We start from the raw sequence: 23883 nt of genomic DNA, 5'->3' as shown, positions 1-23883 counted from the left end.
TATGTTGGTTAAACATTTTGTTCGTATGATACCATGTAGCTTTTCAAAAAATGTCTACCTTGCTGTACCATCATTTCAGGAGTAAAACCTAATTTGCCTGTCTCTGTTCATGCATGCATTTAACATGCTGCCCAAAATAAAGGATATTTAAGAATAAACTATGCAGAACTCAAACATTTCCTTATTTTATTTCTTAAAATGTGTTGGAAGACAAGTGATAATACCGATTCATCTGATTTTCTTTTTTTTTTTGTTTGCTTGTTTCATAAAGTGAGACGTTTTTGTGTTAGAGGTTCTGCTTCTGCGTGTGAATTTAAGATAGTGCCGCATGGGTTGCATTAAGGTTTTTGTTGTTGCAATTGTTTGAGTGTGGAAACAATTAGAAGTCTTTGAAATTATTAACACAACCGAACTCAACCTTCATCCTGGACACTGTTTCTTTGTTTTAACTAGCTATACTCTTGTGTCAGGTAAGGATATGGGTAGTACCTAAGATAATAAGTGTGAAACTAGAATGATTGAAGTTCAGATGCTTCATCATGCTCCTTAAAAAGGCCTGCTTGGAGTATTGTTGGTTCACCTGTGTCTATCTCTCTTTTTCTTTCTAGAATATGGTATCAAGTTTTCGTGTTTCTGAACTACAAGTGTTGTTGGGGTTTGCTGGACGTAATAAAAGCGGACGGAAACATGACCTCCTGATGAGGGCACTGCACTTACTGAAGAGCGGCTGCAGCCCAGCAGTTCAGATAAAAATCCGAGAACTCTATAGGCGTCGGTACCCAAGGACGATTGACGGACTTTCGGACTTACCAGCTATAAAACCTGCAGTTTTCAATTTGGACAGTAGCTCCTCTCCTGTTGAGCCTGACCTGGCTGTTGCTGGCATTCACCCGCTCCCTTCTACTTCGGTTACGCCTCAGTCTCCTTCCTCGCCTGTCAGTTCTGTGCTTCTCCAAGACACTAAGCCCCACTTTGAGATGCAGCAGCCATCCCCTCCGATTCCACCCGTTCATCCTGATGTTCAACTGAAAAGCCTACCTTTTTACGATGTGCTTGACGTGCTTATAAAACCTACAAGTCTAGGTAAGTGTTTAATAGCTCTGCAGACTGCTTAATTCACTAAATGGGTGTTGCTTATGACAGTACTAAGTCCAGACTTAAATGGCTTTTTGCAGCTGGAGAAAAGTGGAAACTCCCTTCCCTTCTCATCTCTACCCTTGCCCTCTCTTCACCCCTTGTCCCCAAAAGTGCCAAACCACACTTCAAAAAATAGTGTTCTTTTGTAAATATTATATGATTAAAGATCTTTGTCATTTGATTATTAAATAATAGAGTAGAATAGTTCAGTTGGAAGGTACCTACATTGAGCATCTAACTGCCTGATCGCTTCAGGGCTGACCAAAAGTTAAAGAGTAATAGTTAAGGGCATTGTCCAAATGCCTCTTAAACACTGACAGGCTTGGGGCATTGACCACGTCTCTAGGAAGCCTGTTCCAGTGTTTGACCACCCTCTTGGTAAATAAATGCTTCCTAGTATCTAGTCTGAACCTCCACTTTTGGCTGAGCAATTTGGACCTGAAGTCTTTGCTTGATACAAGTCAGGAACTCATCTGTCAGGGCCAACAGGGAAAGGATTTCAGGGTCAGTAATTAATGAGTTGCAACAACGTAAAGAGAACAAGTTCACTGGTTTGTTAGTTTAGGCTTATCTCACTGCAACAATTCTGCAGGTTCTGACATCTGACACTGAAATAGATACTTTGTGCAGCAAAGTTCAGTGCTGTGCTGGGATGAGTGAAGGTTTCTCAGCCTACTACAGGTTGTGGCTGTACTGTATGTTAAAATGTAGAGTGGACATTTGTCTTCCAAATAACCTGAAATCTCAGTTTAGCTTCCTCAAATGCCTCACTCTTAAACGTATTTAATTATTGGGAAATACGTTGTTTTCTGTCTTGTAATTCAACCTGCCTTACCTTTCACGGTAGAAAATGTTCCCTAACTACTTAGTAATATTGTTTAGAAACACTTCAGCATTTTGCAAACTGCATCCTCTTCAACATTTTAGTTTCTTAACTGACGATAGAGCCTTTTCAGCTGTGACTTGTTCCTCAACGAGGCATATACTGATCATTGGTCATCCTCCAGTACCTAAAGCAGCAAACATTACTAACAAGCGTTATTTACAATGCCTGCCGTCGCTTCCGTTTGCGTGCCATGACACTCTGTTAGAGAAGAGTTTAATATTGAACCCGTGTATTGGTACGATAGCCGCTTTGGTGTTGGACAGCCCTATGGCTCGTGCTGCCGTTACCTTTACAGAGATAATCTGTCAGTGCCACGATGTCCTGGTTAAGTCCTGCTTATGTTCACTTAACTAGCTTCCTGAATTATTCTGTGTTATGGGACAACTGTTGGCTCATAGTTAACCAGACTGGTTGCCAGCCACATAGTCACTTTGTCCCATATAGTGCAGCGTGTGCTTCACATTATATTTCCGCTATGCAGTTACCTTTTGTTTCCTGGTCGATGATATTTAGAGGTGGTGGTGATATGCTAGAAATTTCCCTAATGGCTGTTTTCCTCAACTTTAGAAATGATCCTTTGTTTGTTGTTTGTTTTTGGTTTTTTTTCTGAAAGGTGAATGCTTCCTTGGGGATGTCACCATGTTTTAGTTAGAGCTGCATATAAATTCTTCTTTCCCTTGAAAACTGTAGCCTCGTTGTTACATGTTGCCCAGTTTTCATTATCTAGTCCTGTAACGTTTGGGTTCTCTTAAGACACGGGTGAGGGCGGACAAGATTAATTTAACTGACTACTTGCTTGCTTTCAAACTCTTTCCAAAGCACGTTACCTGACCGTGCAGCAGCCTGAACTACAACTCGGATCTGTGTGAGGAGGAACAGGGAAATGAGACGTGAGGAATGGCTTGATATGCAAATAAGGGGCCCTTCTGATAGAAGGAAATGAACATTGGGTGACAATTACTCTTAACATGGATTCTTAAGCAAATTTAGAAATGAGGCTTCCTTTATTTAATATTTTTAGACTGATATGGATAGCTTATAGTCCTAGTTAGTAGACCTGGGTGACTCGGACATGGAAGAAACAAGTTTTGTGTATTTGAGAATTAAGGATTCAGAAGCCAATTAGACAGGTAGGTCGGAGAGCTAGGAGTATAGTCTGCTTCACTGACTCTTTAGAAGGGATGAGTGTAGATATTCTTTTGCACTAATATGAGCAGGTGTAGGTGTGGGGTTTAGTTTTAATCCATGCTCAATTCAATAACAAAATATTTCCATGATCTTTTTTACGTGTGCTCAAGCATTGTTTTAAAATGTAAAATGCTGTCTGTGATGTATGTGCGTGCATATGTGCAAAATGTAGCTGGTCTGAATTGTTTGAGGAACTTCAGGTGTGTGTATTCCACCTGGATTCTGTTTTGTGTTTGTGTCCTTTTTCTGTGTGTTTTCTGGGCATACAGATCAGTCTATGCGAATGTCACTGTGTACAAGACAGTCTAGCTCTTCCAAATTTCCCTGGTTTAGTTGTGCTATTTTTGCATTTATCCTCTTTGCTGGTTACTTTAAACTGTTGGACAAGTCCAATCTACCTTTATTTCCAGTCAAGTCTTCTAACTTCTCAAGTCGAAAGAAAGTAGAACAGTAGACATGTACATACAATGAACCTTTAATAGTAAATTATTACGGCTTCCCATCACTGACAGACAAGTAGGATTCTGATGTGAAAGTTGTGTGTGTGTGTTTTTTTTTTTTTTCTCTGAATGCTATTGAAGGATGATTCCCAGATATGAAGTCTAGCTGGCTTCTCTGGCATTAGGGGTTGTGCTCCCTCCCTTTGTCCCCAAAGGCTTAGTTACCGTTAGCTGTTTCTGAATTGATTAATTTTCCAGCTGTCCATTAATAACCCCTTGTGCATGTTCTCTTCTTGTAGTACATTAAAACTAGTTGTAAACATCTTCTCTGTGGTACTCTTTCCATCAGGTATCCAGTGTTATATTTTGTTGTGTGTATTGTTTGAAGCTTTCTTCCTTGGGAGAAAGGATTATAACGCAGCTTGCCAAGCTTCTTTAGTACTGAGGTGTAATGTGATATTAAGCCATCTGAATATTGTTGAATGAATTATTTGTTCCATTGCTTTCCTGTTGACAGTTACACGCAGTTCAATCACAATTTGATTACATTAAGTGACTTATGCCTTATTCCAGGAAAAACTCAATTGCAGATCCTGTTTTAATCAATGACTCTAATCACCATGATTAAACCTCTTTTGTGTCTCTTCTCTCTTTTTTTTTTTTTTTTTTTTCTTCTAGTACAGAGCAGTATTCAGAGGTTCCAAGAGAAGTTTTTTATCTTTGCTTTAACACCTCAGCAGGTCAGAGAAATCTGTATTTCCAGGTAAGAAGTGAGAGCGTGCCATAGTGTAGGTAAACTTTTGCAAAATTTCAGAAGAAAGTGTGGGGGTTTTGGTTCATTTTATGCATCGCGTAAGCTTGCAGATGCAGAGTGATAATCCTCACTGAAGTTATGCTGAGTTTACCTGTTCTGTTTTCTTCAGGAACTACTATGCACAGAATTTATGTGCAGTTGGGGTAAATCCTATGCCACTAAAGAGTTAACAATTACTCGGTTCCAAATAATTGTGACTATTTAGAGAGGTGGTAAGCTTTTCTTCCTTGCATGTTTCTTGGATGCAGGAATGGAAGGCCACTTTTATTTTTCGTCCCGGGGGGTTCATCTTGTTGCAAGACCGGTGGTGTAAGCCAAGAGAATTCATAGGGTTTTTTCCTCTCTGGCAACATCATACTTTATTGTTACTATAAACTCTAGACAGAGGATGCTGATCCTAAGGTCCTGCTTGACTTTGCAGTAGCTAAACAAAGGTGTCACTCATAAGACTTGTTCATGGCTCAATAAAAGAAAAATAAGAGCAAAGTTTAGTGATATTGAGGCAGGCATGCCAGTTCTTTCTGCATATGACTCAAATGTGAGACCTGCTGTCTAAATGGGTACTTTTCTTTTTCTTTCTTTGTCACAGGGACTTCTTGCCAGGAGGCAGGAGAGATTACACAGTCCAAGTTCAGTTAAGGTACCTTTTTTCATAGTGTTCTCTTATAACTTCTTAATTGGCTAATGTAACGTAAGTCTAGATGTTTGTGGGGACATATGAATGTGGTGACACTTGAAAATGATGCTTTTCTCTTTTTGGGGATACAGGTTATGCCTAGCAGAGACAAGCTGCCCTCAAGAAGATAATTACCCTAATAGTTTGTGTATTAAAGTAAATGGGAAGCTGTTTCCGTTGCCGGTAAGCTCATTTGTATGTATTTGTGCCGCCTTTGTGACTTGTGGTGTGTGTGTGTGGTTTTTTTCTGTAATGTTAGCTTGCTAAAACAATCAAGCTGTTTTTTCTTATCGCTGAAATTTCTCTAGTTGCTAATGCTGGGTTTGTACATTTTCTTTGTGAGATGGCCATTAATCACATTACAGGCAATGCATGGATTTAATTGTGTTTTAGCCACCTATAGGAAAGCTCATCTGTTGCAGTTAAGACAACAAAATACATCAAAACCAAACCAGTGTCTGCATGGGGAATCCTCGTAAGTCTTCAAACTGAGTTTATTTGACTTGATTAGTAGTAACCCTCGCTGTTTGGGCTATCTGTCTTTGTGATTGGCTTGAATTCCTTCTTGTTATGAGGGAATGGTATCACCTTCTTCCGTACAAGTTTATATGCTGCTCTGCATCTGTCTAGTTAGAGGAGAATTTGTTGCGGGGATGAAGAACAGACACATTTTAGGGTTCCTAGCATTTGCTGATATTGGAACAGAACAGTGTTGGCAGTTGTACGCTTTCGCTGGTGTCGCAAAAGTTAGTATGTAGGCAGGGTCACCTCAAGGCTTGAATATATATACAAAAAGGGAAAAGCACTCTCATTATTCTTGAAAAATCTCTGGAACGGGTGTCTCCGTACAATAAAACGGAGATAAACTCTTATGCAACCTATTCTGACGTAGTTCTGGAAGCTGTAGAAGATGGAAAAAGTAGTAGTACAGAGGGGTTTTGTCCAGCAGTGGGTTTGGAAAAATGCTGTGTGGAGAGAGGTGTGAAACCTCTTTTTCAGAATGTTTGTCACCACCTTGGTGTGTCAGGTGTGTTGTCCTGTACCCTTCCCCCTGCCATATGCAACCATGACTGCTTTTTTTTGCCTCTACTCAGCTCAAATGAGACTCTCCAGCTTCCATTCCCCCTACTTTAACCATTGCATCACCGTTCTTCTATCTGTCTTCAGTGTGTAAGAGGATTTCTTTCAGTATTTTTCTGGTCAGTATTTTCTCCAAATGCCACTTAAATTCTGTGTGATAAACTTGAGGATTTTCTCCTTTCTTCTGCAGATCATCTTCATTTCTTTAAGCAACCCACCAAAAAGATTTGGGTCTGTTACCTTGTGGACATCAATGTCTGCTGATTCTCACTCTTGCTAATATAGTTTACATCCTGCTGTGCTGTGTTATGCTACGCTATCCATTTTGTGTGTAACATGTCACAGCGGTAGCAAAAATTGTTTGTAATCTTGGATTATTGCTTTGCTTTAGATCTAAATCCTGTAGGTTTTTGCTGCGCGTCATAAGCTGATTCTTTAATCTGTTCAGCAGAAACTTTAGGTGAGAAAGTGAATAAATTACTATTGTCTTGGCAACTTCTTTTCCTTTCCTCTCTCGCTTCTGTAGGAGCTGGATGACAAATACAGTCTCAGACTGAGTGCTCCTGCAGACATTTTTTTGTTGATTTGGTCACTGGCTCCATCCCTCTGGTGATTCCTTTCTGTTGCAGGAAATGTAAGATAACTTACAAAGACCGCTATCGTCCAGTGCAGTAGCACTGGTGTTAGGTAATTAATCGGTGATGCCAGCCTCTATTGCCAACTTGTACAATTCTTAAGTGAGTCCTGTTCTGTCTTTCCCTGGTATAGCAGCTCATGTCTCTGCAGATGTCTGTAAATTATTCTTGGTCATCTTGGCTGCAGTCCTTACCAGAAACTTCAGAGAAATACCGCCAGTGTGCCAGTACTGCTTCCAGTTGTGTCAACTCCTGTTAACACCATGTTTTCTTGTATTCCTACAACTATCTGTGTCCTCCTCTTACAGTGTTGGTTCTGACTTAAAAGGAGTAAATGTAGAGCCTTGCATGCTGGTGTCTTGGCAAGTAACAAGGATTTTATACATAATTCACTACAGGAGGTGGTTCTCCTGTTGATTTCTCTTGCAGGCAAGACAAAACACAGAAGTCCAAGAATGTAGTTTGCTGGTTGGTTTGTTTGTTTGTTTGGTTTTTTTCTCAGGAGACCTCCATAGACCACTGCAGGTCTCTTTCAAAGGACAAAATCAAATATGTCAGGGCAGGTTGGAAATAGCCAGATAGAAGAGCAATCCCACTTTCTGTCGATAGACTTTTCTGGCTATAGCAGGTTCCTCCTGCTTTGACTAATAAGGTTCTTGCAAGAAGTGTGGAAGACTTAAAAGACCCGAGTAATGTTGGCACTTGCTAGCCACTAGAATTGGCAGCCTAACTAAACAGTGCTAGACCGTGCTGGTTGTGATAGGCAGGCAGAGCGCTCTTTACTTTACTTAACTCCTGGAAGGCTAGGAAGGGAAGGTTTTAAAGTGTTCTGGGAGTACAAGATTGAACCTGATCTCAGAGTCATTGGTCTGTGGAAGAAAACATCAAAAGCGTGACTGAAATGAAGCATGTGTGCTGCAGGGTCTGTCTCTAAAAAAGGAAGAAAAAAAAAAAAAGTTGGGAAATAAAGAGAACTTGCATCCTTGCTCTCTTGAAAGCAAGGCAGCTTCATGTTAGGTTGGAGACCTGCAGGATTAGTGTGGCTGGTGTACAGTATGTGTGGAAATACTCTCCTAAATACTGCAGGGATGGTGTGTTCGTCCACATAAGCTCATTATAAAGTCACCATAGTGGACAAAGGCCTACTACTACAGGAGAGCAGTTGGGATAGATACTCTATAAATGACTGCAGCTGTTATGTCCGATTAAAGAAACAGCAAATCGTTCATTCTATAAAATGTGAAGTTGTCAGCAGTCCCCATACATCTTCTGCCTCTCTATTCTGCGATAAAGCACACATGGTAAAGTTCCTGATAGCTACTGGGTCACTCATGTGGGGTGAGAACCATTTTAGAGAGAGAGGTCTGCAGCAATTGCTGTCTGCCGCTCTGGCCTGGCAGATCTGCCGGCAGAAGCTCTGAGTCCTTCTTCCATCACTGCAAGCAAGAGTCCTGTCTGCAGTTATGAAAGGGCAGTGGTGAGACACAGCCAGGGCTTGGTTGTCAGGTGAAACATATGGAGTAGTAATACAGCTGCTCTGGAAACCTAGGAAACGATGTTACAGCTATGGAGTTCTCTTTGGATTAGAGGCAGTGATTATCCTATGGTATACTTGGCTAATGAGTGGAAGAGGCTTATTTTATTTCTGTGGTTTGTTTTTTTATTTTCAGACTTGGCGTCTTTCAAAGTAACTCTTTTTCCAAGCACGAGACTGTGAATGCGTGTGTTTCTCTGGGTTAAAAAAAAAAAAAGTGTGTCTGCATGTTTTTCCAGCATATCCTTTCTGGGAGAGTTTCTAGTATAGACCAACACAGTCTTGAACTAAATGAAATCTGGCACTCAGTTCTGTCTAAGACACCGGGCTGCGATCTTTTATTGGCATCCTTTTGGTGCAGGATGAGTTTTTAAGATGAGTGGACTGCAGGTGGGCTGTGTGAGCTCGAAACAGAGATTCCCCAAGTTCCTGTTGCAGACTGGTTTGCTTTCATGGTGACAGACGCAGGGTGAGGCAAATAAGCTGCAGTTAGGCCGTGTGCTCCTTCGCATAGCACAAGTACTTTCTGCTCATGATACGCTGGAGGGTTGCGTGCTTGCTTGGAAGCAAAAGGGAACCGTATGGCTCCTGATTCAATTTGCAAACATCATATAGGAAATAAAACTACAAAGAAAAGCCGTCCAGGTTATGAAATTCTTCATCAAAGCGGAGCAAAAAATACCTAGTTTATTTTGTTTCTGCAGACAATGGCAAAGCCTGTTAGCTCTTAAATACAGCTGATATTCCATGTACAGCCCTTCTTCAGGGGCCTTGGCAGAGGACAGATGACAACCTGTTGCTAATGGGGCTAGGTGTAGTTAGAATTGTTCAGATCGGAAAAGACCTTTAAGATCACAGAGTCCAACCATAAACCCAGCACGGCCAAGCCCACCACAAAACCATGTCCCGAAGCACCACACCTACACGTGTTTGAAGTACCTCCAGGGGTGGTGACCCTACCACTTCTCTGGGCAGCCTGTTCCAGTGCCATCCCTGTTGGCTAAGAAATTCTTCCTAATATCCAATCTAAACCTCCCCTGGTGTAACTTGAGGCTATTTCCTCTCATCCTGTTGCTTCTTCCTTGGGAGAAGAGACAAGGCAAAGCAGATACTAAGGAGATGTGGAGCTCTTGGAACAAGACTTTATTGTTTCTTATATAGAATCAATGAAGTGTTTTCTGGGTGTGAAACACTGAATTAACTCTTCATGACTTGCTGTGTTTGTCACTAAGGCTGCGTCCTTGCGATGTTCCACTCCCTGTCAGTGGGGTGGGAGGAACAAAAGGACAAAGCACCAACATTACTTTTACCGTTCCAGTGAACTTGCCTGGATCAAGACTGTGTTCTCTTCCACCTTTTCAGCACTTTGTAAAACCACTTTAAAACAAAACAAAAAAAAGCTCTAAAACTGTGATTGACTTACGATATTAAGACTATCAAAACCTGATATTTCTCAGAGTAAGCGTTGAATTTAGTCTCCAGTCTAGAGAGTTGCTTGGTTTACCTGCTTCCCATAGATCTGTTTAAAACTAACAAGTCTACTTCAGCAGATTTCAGAGTACAGCGGGGAGACTTGGTAACACTTTCATTGTCCTTTCTTCCCACAGGGATATGCTCCACCGCCAAAAAATGGAATTGAACAGAAGCGACCCGGGCGCCCCTTGAATATCACATCTCTAGTTAGGTTGTCGTCAGCAGTGCCAAACCAGATTTCCATTTCCTGGGCTTCTGAAATTGGAAAGGTAAACTGTATGTTCTGTAGGATGTGGAAAGTTGTCCAAATAACCACATCTAGCGTTCCTTCTCCTCTACTGCCTGATATTGTTGGCAAGGAATACACCAGCAAGTGTTTAGTATTAGGTAGCTGAACTTGTTAGTGCCAGAAAACAAAGTTTGCTCTGGAAGTATGGTAGTTTACTGTAACATATGTCAGATTTGCATACCGATGGCAAAGACTTCCTTATAGAATTCACATTAGAAAACCCGTAGTTAAGGGTTGCCTGAAACGTGTGTCAAAAATACCAAAATCTTTTTGTGGCGTAAATGGTACGGAACAGTTCAGCCATGACAAAATAACAAAAGGAAAACTTACTTTCTCCCTTGTTAGCCTGATGATGTGAAAAATGAAATTATGCGGCCATATATTCCAAGGCATGTTTCTCGGTATCTGTTGTAACTGTCCGTTGGAGGAGGCTTTTTTAAAACCAACCAGATGTGCCAAAGCCGTGGGGGTGGAGACATGCATTTGCTTTTGAGGTTTTGTTATTTTTCTAACCAAATAATATTAATTAGTTTTAGAAAAGCAGTATTTATTTCATAGGAAGAACTGGTTTATGGATATTTTCATCTTGAGTCTTTTGAGGTTCCTTTTTTTTTTTTAAATGTGAAAATGGCCTCTCTCTGAGTTCATTTTAAAATTATACTTGCAAATAAACCAAAAATGGGTGGAATTTCCAGCTTGGAAAGCTCTTAGATGGCAGGTTGCTGGGAAGGGTTTACTGGGGAGGTGTCAGGCTGCTGGTGTTAGCTGTTTCTGGGCTTGATGGATCTCAAACATGCTTGGTTGGACCACACTTTTTTGGGGGGGGTGGTGGTGTTTCTAACGCAGGATATCTGAGCAGCATGTGTTTTCTTACAAATGAAGACTATTCTGGAAGTTTGGGAGACTTGAGGGAGAAGTGACTCAAGGTGGAGAAGGATGAAGAGCTGGGAGGATTAAAAAAAAAAAGAAAACTGAAGCATCTTCATAATGCAATTCCAAATTTCATGGAAAGCTACAGTGCAAGGGGAAAGCATGCTAGACTTCAGGTGGCAGGAGATAAAGGAGGTGGTGACTGAAATGTGATACCTGTTGCTTTCTAGTGCCTGCAGTCCTTAATCACAGTTGAAAAGGAATTAAGCTTTAAAATGGCTGTGTGGTTGTTCAGAAATCCCCCTATGGACTTACTAAGGAAAGAAAGGGAAATTTTTTTTTCTTCCTAGGTTTAAATAGCTGTTGCAGCAGCCCTTTGAGCTGTTGGCAAGTCAAGAACTACTTATTCCTCTGCCTGTGACTAGTTGTGTAAAACCTTCTGGATTCCATTATCAGAGTAGCTTACCTCTTACTCTTTTCTTCAAAATCAAAATCTGTGGACTGGAGACGCCACGTGTTTCAAAGTGAGACTCCAGTATAAGCTTTTATACACTAATTTTAAAAAGAAGTTGGAGAGAAAGCTAATGTTCAGAAAAGAAATGAAGGGCGGTGCTGACAGCAAAAGTTTTGTGGTTTTTTTGGGGGTTTGTTTGGTTTTGTTGTTTTATTTAAAAAAAAAAAAAAAAAAAAGAGGGAAAGATCTAAGCTGTTGCTTCCCAATCCTAAAGCACAAGAACCCTTAAATGACTGCAGTGTGGTGTGTGGCCTTGGCCTCTCCCGCTGACCCCTGCTTTCTTCCTCCCCTGTATCCACCAAAACACATTCTCATGGAAGCGGATGAGTTGGAGGTTGTCCCGCCATTCCCCCTTACCCTGAGAGGTAAAGCGAGTTGTTTGGTTTAATGTTGGTGCTCTGCTCTAAGTATCAGAACTGGCATGGCAGCCGTTGCTGTTCATCCTCTAAATGAGACCCTCGGGGACAGTATGGAGGGTCAGCGGGCTCACATGGCAAGGGCTTATGGGCATGTATTTGACTGATAGTGGAGGGCAAAGGAGGCATTAATCCCACAGAGGTAGTCAGACTTGAGCCTATAGAGTTTTTTTCTGTAGGCAATAGACGGTGCAATGTATGGTCATTATTTAAGGGGAGGAAAAAAAAAAATAAAATCCATTTTTCTTGGTGGTTTCCCACGCATTTAGATAACTTGATCTGTTCATATAGGATAGAGCTCCTACAGGTGGTAAAGGAGGAGCTGGGCAGTAGGTGTTCTCGTTTACCATTCTTGTGCAGTACCCGGACAGTATAGGAGCTGTAAGAAGGTGGCTGGCAGGGAGTGGAAATAAGAGATTGCAGGTTGTGTTTGTTATACAGATGAAAGCATTATTATTCTGCAGTAGTGGGGCTTGCAGAATTTTCTCTTCATTAGGGACCTCGAAGAGAGAGTGAAGACTGAACAAAAGAAGCTGGCAAGTGGTGTGAATTAGAGAAGAGTAGGGAATGTGGCCAGCCTCAGAGGAGTGGATATGGTGTAATGAGGCTTGGTGGAGCAAGCTAAAGAAAAGACATAAAAGAAATTGGTGCAGCTGTGTGCCGTTTGAAGGTGGTGTGTTTGCACCCAAAAAACCCATTCATCTTTTTTCTTTTGTCACGGGATTGTCTTTGAGCTCCTTGCTACCAGATTGACACTGAAAAAAGGGAAGGACTTAGGAGGCAAAGGTGAGAAGTTCTTAAATTCTGCATGTATAAGAAGGTGTGTCACCAGGCGAAATCATCTTTCCAAGAAAAGAGCCCGGATTGTGTCTTGGTTGTGGAGTTCTTCTTAGTTAAGTCACAACTGGAGCAGGACAAGATTGGCAGGAGAATTCTGGCACAGTATTGGACTCTTTCACAGTAATGAAGTCATCTGTCAATGCTTTTCGTAACTATTAAGCAAAATATCAGCATGTTTTTGGTTTTACTGTATGCTACAACTAGTGTGAATAGTAATCTGTTGTCATAGTGGAAGTACTCTATGAAATCAATATTTAATCTTTAATCGCTCTTTTTGTAGAATTACTCCATGTCCGTGTATCTCGTTCGTCAGCTCACGTCAGCTATGCTTTTGCAGAGGTTAAAAATGAAAGGTATCAGAAACCCCGATCATTCCAGAGCGCTAAGTAAGTCAAATTAATTTGCCTATCTGTACTTTCTGAGGGCGGTTGGTGGCTCTTTAAAACTAGAACTGGTAACACTTAGGGGGTTTGCAGCATTTGGAAAAGAAAGCCCGTGCCCAGAGTGTCAAAGGTTCCTCCCTTTGCTGTTGCTGAGGCATCACGCGCTTTTTCAGCGAGGGTCCCTGTGCTGGTAAGGGAGCTCACCATTCCCATCTGGAATGTTCTTATGGGAATGCCACGAGCACCTTTTACTGTGGTGGGCTGTGAGGTGCAGGTAGATGTCCTAAATTCTCTTCACTTGCATGTGATGCTCATTTGTCTTTGTACCTCACTCGCTGATGATTATCTTATTTACCTCTTTGCACGCTGATTTGAGTTTGCTCTACTAACCATTGGGGCTGTTAGCGGATCTGCTGCACATCAAACAATCTTGTGACGCGCAGTGTTTGCCAGTTGCTTATAAATAGTGAAACTACTGTTGCTTGATATTGCTACGAACTAGTTTCCTAGACGCTTAATTTTTTTTAGATAGCGAATATGGTGAATCAAGATTTGCGTTTTGAATAATGATGTCTGTCTACAACTTCTTAATTTGTTTTAATAGTTAAAGAAAAACTAACTGCAGATCCTGATAGTGAGATTGCCACAACAAGTCTGCGGGTATCTCTGATGTGTCCTGTAAGTACGGCTGGAAATTACCATATCCAGATTTGTAGTTTTCATCTTTAGTGCGGAGTTGGGCTGCTTTTAAAAGGCCTCGCTTTAGAAAGTTCACTGGCTTTTGTTTTATACCGATTCATTAATATAAAATAGTGGGGAGAAGGGTGCATCTACAAGCACCTGATTGTAGCAGCATTCAACCAACTATGGCTTAGAACTGTGAATGCCTCGGTCGTAATGCAGTCAGAATTAAGTTGCCACTCTATAGTGAGGTCTTTACAAGGAGTAATCTCGTATATTGAGGCGTTGGGACTAATTGGGTAGGGTGACAGAATAATTAAAGGATACAGTGATAAATAAGCAAAACTTTGGATCTCCTCATCTTGGTGATATTGCTTATGCTGCCAGCTACTATAACAAACAAAAAAATCGATCACTGTGTAATGAGGTAACATTGCCTTGGGGTTTCTCTTCCCAGGTAGAAGCTGGCCTTGTGTTTGTGACTGGTCTGTTTAAGCTAAGTGTCGAAATGGGTATGATGCTGTTCTGAGTCTAACAAAACTGGAACTCTCAAAACCTCTTGAAATATTTGGCTAAAAGCAAATGATAAAAGTGGGTACTTCAGTAGGTCTTTTAATATAAAGAAAATCCTAGAAATGACATTGATGCAGGTCCGTTAGAAATGTTTCTGACTGTTTTCACCTCGGTGAAGACTTTGAGGATGGCTTTATTGTTCCTTAAAGTGCACTGTAGGTCCTTTGATAGGGTGGATTTGCCTGCAGCAACCTTGGCACTGGGCACCTCTGTAGTGAGAAGAGACAGTTACTTCACCGACTGCCTCTGATTTCATTGTTAGCTGTCCAGGCCTACTTCACTCTCTTCTGTTCTGACACTCTTTAAATGCATCTCCTGCAGCTGGGAAAAATGAGACTGACAATCCCATGCCGGGCTGTTACTTGCACACACCTGCAATGTTTTGATGCTGCTCTTTATCTTCAAATGAATGAAAAGAAGCCTACCTGGATCTGCCCTGTCTGTGACAAAAAGGCAGCTTACGAAAGCCTAATATTAGATGGGTAAGAGACTGGGTTTGCAGACTACACAATTACTTAAAATTTTTCACGGTGTACTCGATGGCTGCTTTTGTGACTTGAGGTTTAGCCATTTCATACTATTTTCTTTGTCAAAAGACTTTAGACTAGGAGGAACCATCAGACTCTTAGTTTCTGTTCCCCTGTAACCAGCTACATAAATTTATCTCCTCACTGCATCATCAAACTCTTGAGCCTCCGTATATTTCCTCTGGAGAAATCCAAATGTGAGATCATAAGGCTAGGTCTCCCTTTTACATGACCCTATCTCTGAAACTATTAACTTTACAATTTAACTCATAAACAAGGGTCAAACTTGATTCCAAGGATGGTGATTTCTGCAAATCTATGAATTGCAGTAATGTTGGAGTGGAATATGGGTAGGTTGGGATCCTCTTTTAGGTTTCGATGTCTGGATGCCTGCACAGGCTGTAATTACAGGTTTTCAAGTGAGGTAAGCTAGGGAGAGAGTACATGCAGTGGGTCAAAGGTGATCGTAATTAGCTCTTCAACTCTGTCTCCTTTTCACTTAGAATAAAAAACTTCACTCGGAATCAAAAATGAAACCACTCAACTGTATTTTTCAGGCTCTTTATGGAAATCCTTAATGAATGTTCAGATGTGGATGAGATCAAATTTCAAGAAGATGGCTCCTGGTGCCCCATGAGGCCAAAGAAAGAAGCTGTGAAAGTCTCAAGTCCACAGTGCACCAAAATAGAAAGTACGTGCATCTGGGTACTGGTTGCAAACCAACAAAAAGCCTTGGAGACGTAGTTGTAGCTTGGATAACGTGTTCAGATGTTGACGTTTGTTTTGTGGAGGGCTTAATACTTCTAACCTTCTTGTCATTTAAATGAAAAAGAAAGGGTTGTTTCTCTAAAAGCATGCGGTTTTGGGCTTTGTCTTTGCTCTTTATAACAGCAGTTAAGAAAACGAAAGGTTGCTCTTGTTTTAGGTCCTTAAACTGGTAAGTGAAGATTAAAGCTTGTGCTTTAATATTTTCAACATGATACAGAATACGAATAAAACAGTTCTTGGGCCATAACGTTCTCTGTAGCGGCCAGGAAGATGAGCTAAACCAGGATTTGAGTTCCTGGTTCTGTTGCAAATAGAAACTGCTGATGTCAACAGCCTTTAAAAAACAATGGTATTTTATTTTCTTCTTTAGGTTCCAGTGTTGTTAGCAAACCGTGCTCTGTGACAGTGGCCAATGAGGTAAACAAGAAGAAAGTTGATGTTATTGACTTGACAATAGAAAGCTCTTCTGATGAAGAGGAAGATCCTCCTGCCAAAAGGAAGTGCATATTTATGTCTGAAACGCAAGGAAGCCCAACCAAAGGGTTTGTCAATTTTAAAGTTAGTTGTTATTCTGTAATGTCTCAGATAAACTGATGTGTAGACAAACGGACTTGTAATCTCTCTTCGAGATCCAGCTTCACGCTTCCAGAGGAGAATTTCTAGGCCTCTCCTTGCAGAAGGTTGTATCGATACAGTACCTTTGTACAGGCAAAACGCTATTAAATAGTTTTACATCTCACAAAAGACTTGCGCTGACTGTTGCTGTGTTTGCAGGGATGTTTCTCCATAGAAAAGGAAGCTGATTTAAGCTAATGGCCAGGATTCTCCTGAGAAAGCAGGTTATGCCAAGTGGAGGAGCTTTATGCGTTCTTGCTAAGTTAGTGTCATCTTAAAGGCTTTTCTCTCGCTGTCTGTTGTACCCTTTGTCTAACCTGCTCTGGTGCCCAGGAAACTAGGCCGTGTTGCGTGTTTCATCCATCCTGTCGGTCTTGGAAGAGAGGAGCTTTGCTGTCTTGAGTCAAGACAATCTTTTCTTCCATCTCTTTTAAACTCTGGAATGTCTTGGATGCTGTTGTTGGCCGTGGTTATTGGTCAGTCCTGTGCCTTCGTTAGCACAACCAACGACTTCCCAAGTCATCTGTCCACTCCTCCATCTTTGTAGCCATGCCTGACTTCAGCGGCAGAGTTAACCAGCTTCTTTACTGTTGTGTCTTCTGTCCGTCCCAGTCCGTGCGACTCAGCTGCGGTTACTGTTTGTGGCTTCCAGAATGTTCTTGCTCTTGCCCTGTAGGATTCAAGAGACCTGCAGGGAGAAAGGGGCGCTGGTTAGGCTTGCCAACGGTCACGAGGTGATTCCAAGTGTCGGCTTTTAGTAACGGCTTAGTAGCTAGTGTTGCTGCATGCATGAGGTATGCGTCTGTGTCTCTCAGCATAGTGGCTTATGTCTTTTACTAAAAATAATAGTAATAAAACCAAACTCCTTCTGTTTTGCCAGCTTTTGAAGTAATGAGCAGGTGCACTGTGTCTCTAGTGCACAGGAATGTGTGGTCTTTGAGCAAATAGTTGGTCATCTTCAACAACTTTAGCAATGATACCGAAACGCTGTTGCTTTTCGTGAGGATTGTGGAGGGGTCCTTCTCCAAGAGACTCTGTTTCTTATTTCTATAAGAAAATATAGCTACAAATCTCTTAATGAAGTGGTAGAAGGCACCGAGACTTCCTTCCATGCTCCTATGTTTGTCTGAGATGGCTACCTGCAACCATAATTATAGAAGGACTGAGTTTTCCTGTCTTATCTGCGACCAATGTATTTTTCTTACTGTTTGGGTATGGAAATGGCATGTTTTCATTCTTCAAATCCAAGTCAAAGCCAGGCTTTTGGGGAATAGCTTATCTCCCGTAAACAATGTTTCCTGAATGCCAGTTTTGGCAAAACTGGGGGGTGTCTCCCCATTGGCAGAAGCAAAACAGGCTGATGTATAAGAGGTGCTTGAGAAGGGAGGGTCTGAAATCCAAGCTTCTGAAATCAGAAGTAGCATAAATGCACCGATGCAGTAGTCCTGGGAGGAAGATGTGAGTGAGTAACACTCATGGCTGGTGGGCTGGCTGCGGAACAGCTGGGAAGCTGGACTCTGGGTGTTTCCACTTGAAGTTTCTGAAATATTTTACACGTGTGGCTGGTGCCTGAATGCCCACGGTGCTGTCTTTAACAGTGCCACAAAGTAATCGGGCAGAAGGGTTTTAATTAGTTGCACGCTCCTGGAGAGCTGAACGTAGCTTGGGCTTGGGCTGTGAGTAAAGATGGGTTTGATATTTAACTCCCACGAGTATAATCCGTGCTCCAGGGGTTGAATAATGGTCAGCTGTGCCCTTGGAGTGACAGGTTAGCACCGAGGAACAGTTTTGTGGAGAAAATGAAAGGAGCGCTCTCCTCCTGGCTCTGGCTACCTGCACGTCCCTCCCAGGGTGCTCCACAGATAGAGATACCCATTTCTGTGACTGAATGGTAGACTGTTATAAATTACTCCAGCACTGTACTTTGTTTTAACGCCAACTTGCTCTTATGTCACAGCTGCTGTTGAGAGCCGAGATACGGTCATGTTATTATGAAGACTGTTATGAAAGAGGAAATTAGAGTGGAATACTGTGTAGTGAGTAGCCACGCTATAGTTGTGTCGTACCATAGTGACTTTGTGAATGAGAGTGCACAGCGGTGCATAATTTCTCTTCTCTAATTAACGGCCAGGCTGTTTGTAATTTCCCATGCTGTTTAAAACAGGGTTCTCATGTATCAGCCATCTACTGTCAGAGTGCCCAGCGTGACAACGGTCGATGCTGCTGCTATTCCTCCTTCATTAACAGACTACCCAGTACCATTCCATCATCCACCAATATCCAGTATTTCATCAGACTTGCCAGGTAGGTGGTGGCTATTTTTAATGTCTATTCTGACAGCTTTCTTAATTTGTGGGGTGGGTAAAAATGGGAGAATTGATCAACTGGTTTGTGTTTTGGTGTTTGTTGTTTTTAATGGAACAAGACTATACGCGGTCTTGCACTGATGGGATGTCTAGACAAGTCCAGTACAGGCTGTCTTTCCAGTTTCAGATTGCACTTCGCAACAGCGATGTGAAAAACATTGCTTCTGGGGGTACAAATTGGCACTTTGGAACGGCAGCCAGAAACACTTCTCGCTATATTCGGTTAAACTTTGTGTAAGCATCCGGTTGTTAGGTGTCATAGATGCGAGGGAGAGTAGCTGCTTATTTAAGTTATAGCTGTGTAATGGCACTGACTCATCCCAACTCTAGATGTAGAGATATTCTGCTAGCTGATTCTAGTGGTGCTCTGTCTAGACTGTATGAAAAAGGTTAAGGTGAGCTACAATATGTAAGCTGACCTCTATTGACTTTCTTTACCTAGACATACCCTAAATGCCTATGATGTATTCTTCAACACTGCTGCTAAATATCAGACAAAAGGTGGGGATACTGATTGTTTTCTATCCTGGCTCCTTGAAAAGAACACTGTATATAGGGACTCTGGGGGCTCTCTGTTGCCGGCTGTAACGAACCCAGAGCCCAGGAAATGGTGACTTGTGGTGACAGGTGTCACATTGGCCTCCTGTACTTCCCCTCTTCCTCCCCCTGCTCTCCCTCCATTGCCTGTCTCCATTTCTCCCCTGCAACATCTCTGGGTTTTTTCCTCTTCTTTCAGCACCAGTTTGGCAATGGGATGGATATCATTCCCCTTGTTTCTCTGTCCATTTTGGTTCCTTTACTGCTCCCTCCCTCCACTTCTCCCTTGTTAAGAAATTGGTTGTCTTTCCAAATTGGGTAGGAGAATAAGCCAAGAGAACGGAAGTCTGGAACTGTTGTCCATCTCTATCAACTGAAGTTCTAGAACACGAAACAAGCTGTCAATTCAGTAAAAGCAGCTGAGCTGAAATCTCCTTCAATATTTTTTTTCCCCCCCTCTAATGGAGAAGAGGAGGAGAGATGCCACTGGCCAGAACAGATTTGGCGGTGAGGGGAGAGGGAGGGAGTAAGTTTTACCATTTCTTTCTGTTGACATAGCAAACACAAGGCCAATATTTAGAAACAAAACCAAAAAAAAAAAGGCTGTAATTTCTCATTGGTTTCGTGATCTTAAACATCTTGCCCTAAATGCTTACACGTTAACGGTGTATAAGACAAACACTAGTTGTCACTGCTCTTAGAGGATATTCCTTGAACTACTTGTAGTTTCCTCTTCTTCATTCCTTTTATTTGTCTAGACACAAAACGGGGATGATATTAGAAATGTTTCCTTATTGGCTGCCCGTGGGTGGAGGAAGAGACCTGCTGCTTGTTTTTGGACTTGTGCATGTTGTGACTTTACTTCATTCCAGCATCTTTAATGTGATGACACTCTTCATGTCCCAGTTTGGCCAAGTCAGGTACAATATGCAGTGAAACTTGCATTAATGAACGAACAGCTCCAAATGGCAACCTCCATCTAAGCAACCACATTGAACCACCCTGCAATATCCAGTGAATAATAATACATCATTATGTCATTCTCATTCTTAAAAAGAGTCACTTGTACTAGATAACTCGTTTTGCTGCTGCCTGAAGTAGTCGTTGAGAGTGGTGTCACAGTGGTATATTCCATTTAGAAACTGTGTAACGATTGCAAAAATCTGTCTACGGCCACAAAAAAAGTTCCTTAAATTCGTAGTGTATGCAAAAAAAGAAAGATTCATCTATTTATTATCCTTCTCTCTTTTTTTCTAGGTCTGGATTGTCTTTCACTAATCCCAGTCGATTCACAGGTACGTTTCCAAATTGCTATGGGGTTAATTTCCAAGTTTGGTTTTTGCGACATACTGCTCGAGTAACTTACCAGGACGCTGTCATCATCCACACCATGTTTGCAGTCCGCTTGCTTAGATCCAAGCACAGATCAGGAAAATCCATTTTTTCCCAAAAGAGGAGGTAATGAAGATGCATTAAGGGAGGACTCAGTTTAGCCTCGCTAGGTTAAATCCAGGCATGGAAAAACTTGCTCTTTATCAATAGTTTTGCCTTTCAAAAGCGGATACTTGCACAGCATCAACTTGAATACGCCACGTACTTCACGCTCTTCGTTCATGCTGTGTGTCTGTAGGTCGGATTAAGCTCTGTAAATATATTTTGTTGTTTCTGTTGGTTTTGATATCAGTAGGAGATTTTTAAAGAAAATAATCATTAACTTGATGGGCACATAACTGAACACTTTTATAATAATTCCCTCCACGTAAGACCTTAAACCCCCATTGGTTTTGTATTAGGTGGAAATTTTGTAGGTCAAAAGTAACTAGGTGGTGCTTTGCATACTCTGGAAACTCAAACTTGACACATTTAAGGAGACTGATTCTTACTCTAACTAGCTTCTTACACAGACTACAGCCTTGAAACGTGCGGGACTACTGGTTCCCTAACTAAGACAAGAGGATCTGAAGTAGACCCTCTTGTTTCATTACAACAGTAATAAGACTCTACCGTTGAGTTGACTTTCTGGTGCCTTCAAAACAAAGGATGAACTTCCTCCTTTTCTTTCCACTTACTGCGTCTTTGCAATACTCTGTGCCTGACCTTGAGATCTGAACTGCCAAAAGTGGGAATAACAGAAGTTTGTTCATGTGGGAGACTGGAAGCAGGTATGCTGCTATGAAGTGTCCACTTTGGACAGTTCAAACAGTTCAGGCTCAGTTCCAAACACTTGCCCAAGATTGGAATCCACAGGGTAAGAGAAAGTAAGGTGTGTTGAACAACGTGTGTGTGCGCGCGTGCGTGGGTGTCTTTTATTATTCTCCTCTTCGACACCTGGCAACCTTGTTCTGTTTCTGAATGCTTAGAATGTTCAGCTCTGCTTTTGAGAAGGCCTGTCTTCCACTTCAGGAAATTATTTAAATCAACTTAGTAATTTTTCCTAATCAGACTTGATCAGGGCTCATTTATCGCTACTAAAATGTTTACGGAGACCTGCACGTATCACCGCAGGTATACGCTATGAAAACGTCGATCAGAACAGCTGCTGCCATTTGAGGGGAGGAAATGATTCTAATCTCCGCTGAAGTAGCAAAAAGCATTCTGTGACCTTTCATGACGAAAGGAACCTGAAATAGGCAGTGGTTCCCAGTAGCTATGGGCAGCGAACATTCTCCAAATGCTAAGGGTTTTTGGAGTTTGGTTTTTTTTTTTTGTGCACCTGATAGTGTTTCTTAATCTGCTAGTAAATGCTCAAGCTAACCAATTAGTAAGGAAGGAGGGGGGGGGGAGAAGGGCTCATGGCTACCATCTCTGCTTGCTTACTTGCCGGTTTGCAGAACTCCGGTTCTTGCTATGCATGTGTGAAAGGAGGTTCTGCTAGTAACCTGTTTTGTGCTCGTTGTAGGGAAGATGTATCTTCAGAGCATACATTTCCCTTGTGCAGTTAGTCTCTTCATTCTTCGTTGTTTGTTTCAAGCAGTACTGTCATCCTATGTTTTTGGATAGTCTCACCTCAACCTTAACAAGCAGCACGCCTGGCAGCATCATCACCTCGACCAGTCACCACGAGAGCAGCATGCACGTTAGCTCCTCTGGCAGGAGCGAGACAGGAGTGATAACCAGCAGCGGAGGCAACGCTCCTGACATCATCTCACTGGACTGAAACGAAAGGGCAGCACTGGGACTCCAGGAGAAATTACACAGAGCTGCTGCTTGTATCTCTGGAACTTCGGCATCTCAGAAGTTATTCTGATATTTATTGAAAGGATTTGCCTTCTGGAAAATGGAGTAAATTCATCTACACTAGGGAACAGAAGTGATAGATTATTTTTTGTTGTTGTTGGTTGTTTTTTTTTTTCTTCTTGCTCATTAAATAGCTGGTATAGAAAAGGCCCCTTCAGAACATGCTTTTATGCTTTGGGCTTGTTCTAGGGAAACTGACCTTTTGTTGCTGGGTGGATTCCACAAATGGTTTTTAATTTTGTTGTTAAAACACAGCAATAATGTAAAAACAAACAAAAAAAACCCCTTTTTTTAATAAAAAAAAAGGCACTTAACCACTCTAGAACAACAACAACTTGGACAAAGGTGCAGAAGTGTACGCGTTGGTGAATTTTTAATATTTTCACTGGGGCCTGTAATAAACTTCATTTAAGACAATGAAGCTTTGTGAAATAGCCATGACTTGTGTTGTATGTCTCTTGGTTCCCCACTTCCCCCTTACCTGGGGATGGAAGGGAAGCCTCTGTAAATGGGATGGGGTGTTCGTTTGTTTGGTTGGTTTTTTAATTTTTTTTTCCCTCCTGATTTCATGTGTTTTTTTACAAATGCAACAAAATCCTAAGCTGTGACTTCTTCCTCTTAAATGTTCTTTGGGCTGGGGAGGGGAGAAACTATCTATGCAAACCCTGCATTACACAATCTCTGTGCTGTCGTGTCAGAATTAAGACACCTCCCCACCACCAAAACCTCTGAACTATGCACAGCTGAGCTCTAGTTGAATTTCTGGTTTGATACTTTTTAAGAGGTGATGGGGGGGGGCAAAAAGCTTTTAAACTCAAATTTAGATTATAAAATCTCTGGTGGTCCTCTCTGAAACTGCCACCTCTCCCCAGGTGTTCAAGGGAAGCGCATGCTTCTATGGCAACTGGAAGGAGACAAAATAGGAATAATTTTCTCCGGTGCAGGATTATTTTCTAGGATCTTTTGCTCGTGGCTTCTGTCACTTCAGTAACTGCTGTGTTCTGCTTGGGAATACCGCGCTCTGACTTGCCATGGCGCGGGAAGCTTGGCTTTTTGGAAGATAAAAGCTGTAGTCGCGCAGTGTTCCTGCCTAACTGGAATCGGGTGTTTAGGGCTTAATGATAGTTTTTGTCCCATGTTACGTGGCCTCCTAATCATGGCTTTTCTAATTCAATGGGAATAACTTCCTCCTGTTTTACTCCTCTGATGAATCTGCTGCTTTGTTGGGTGTCTGCAGTGTCTCCCCACACCCCTCGAAGGATAACCTCAGCAGTACTGTATGCGGAAGAGGTTACAGACCGGGGAAATCGAGTCATTTCCATAGAGCTGGAATAATGGTATTGTCTATATATGTTGACATAGCAGCTTTTTCCAAGTGTTGTAACTGTATTTGAGATTATTCTT

The 23883-nt window shown here is 41.8% G+C and overlaps 1 protein-coding gene across 1 annotated transcript; it reads left to right on the top strand.

Moving 5' to 3' along the window:
• Positions 1 to 611: 611 nt before the first annotated feature.
• On the top strand, positions 612 to 22399 carry PIAS2 (protein inhibitor of activated STAT, 2). The gene is made up of 13 exons (XM_009706132.1): positions 612 to 1083; positions 4330 to 4414; positions 5055 to 5105; positions 5234 to 5324; positions 9998 to 10132; positions 13073 to 13178; positions 13780 to 13853; positions 14751 to 14911; positions 15514 to 15647; positions 16095 to 16266; positions 18504 to 18643; positions 20500 to 20537; positions 22217 to 22399. The coding sequence occupies exons 1-13, from the start codon at positions 612 to 614 to the stop codon at positions 22397 to 22399; spliced, it is 1842 nt and encodes a 613-aa protein (XP_009704434.1).
• Positions 22400 to 23883: the final 1484 nt, after the last annotated feature.

This window comes from Cariama cristata, unplaced genomic scaffold (genome assembly GCF_000690535.1).
Source record: "Cariama cristata isolate BGI_N322 unplaced genomic scaffold, ASM69053v1 scaffold16348, whole genome shotgun sequence".
Lineage (NCBI taxonomy): Eukaryota > Metazoa > Chordata > Aves > Cariamiformes > Cariamidae > Cariama > Cariama cristata.
The sequence above is the reverse complement of the archived record's forward strand: the minus strand, read 5'-3'. Positions and strand labels throughout refer to the sequence as shown.

What these genes read in the sequence shown, in the direction of transcription:
- PIAS2 (XM_009706132.1), top strand. Translation starts at nt 612, where the DNA reads ATGGTATCAAGTTTTCGTGTTTCTGAACTACAAGTGTTGTTGGGGTTT. An exon ending in GAAAGCCTAATATTAGATGG is followed by an intron (nt 14,912 to 15,513) that starts GTAAGAGACTGG and finishes TGTATTTTTCAG; the next exon opens with GCTCTTTATGGAAATCCTTA. An exon ending in TATTTCATCAGACTTGCCAG is followed by an intron (nt 18,644 to 20,499) that starts GTAGGTGGTGGC and finishes CTTTTTTTCTAG; the next exon opens with GTCTGGATTGTCTTTCACTA.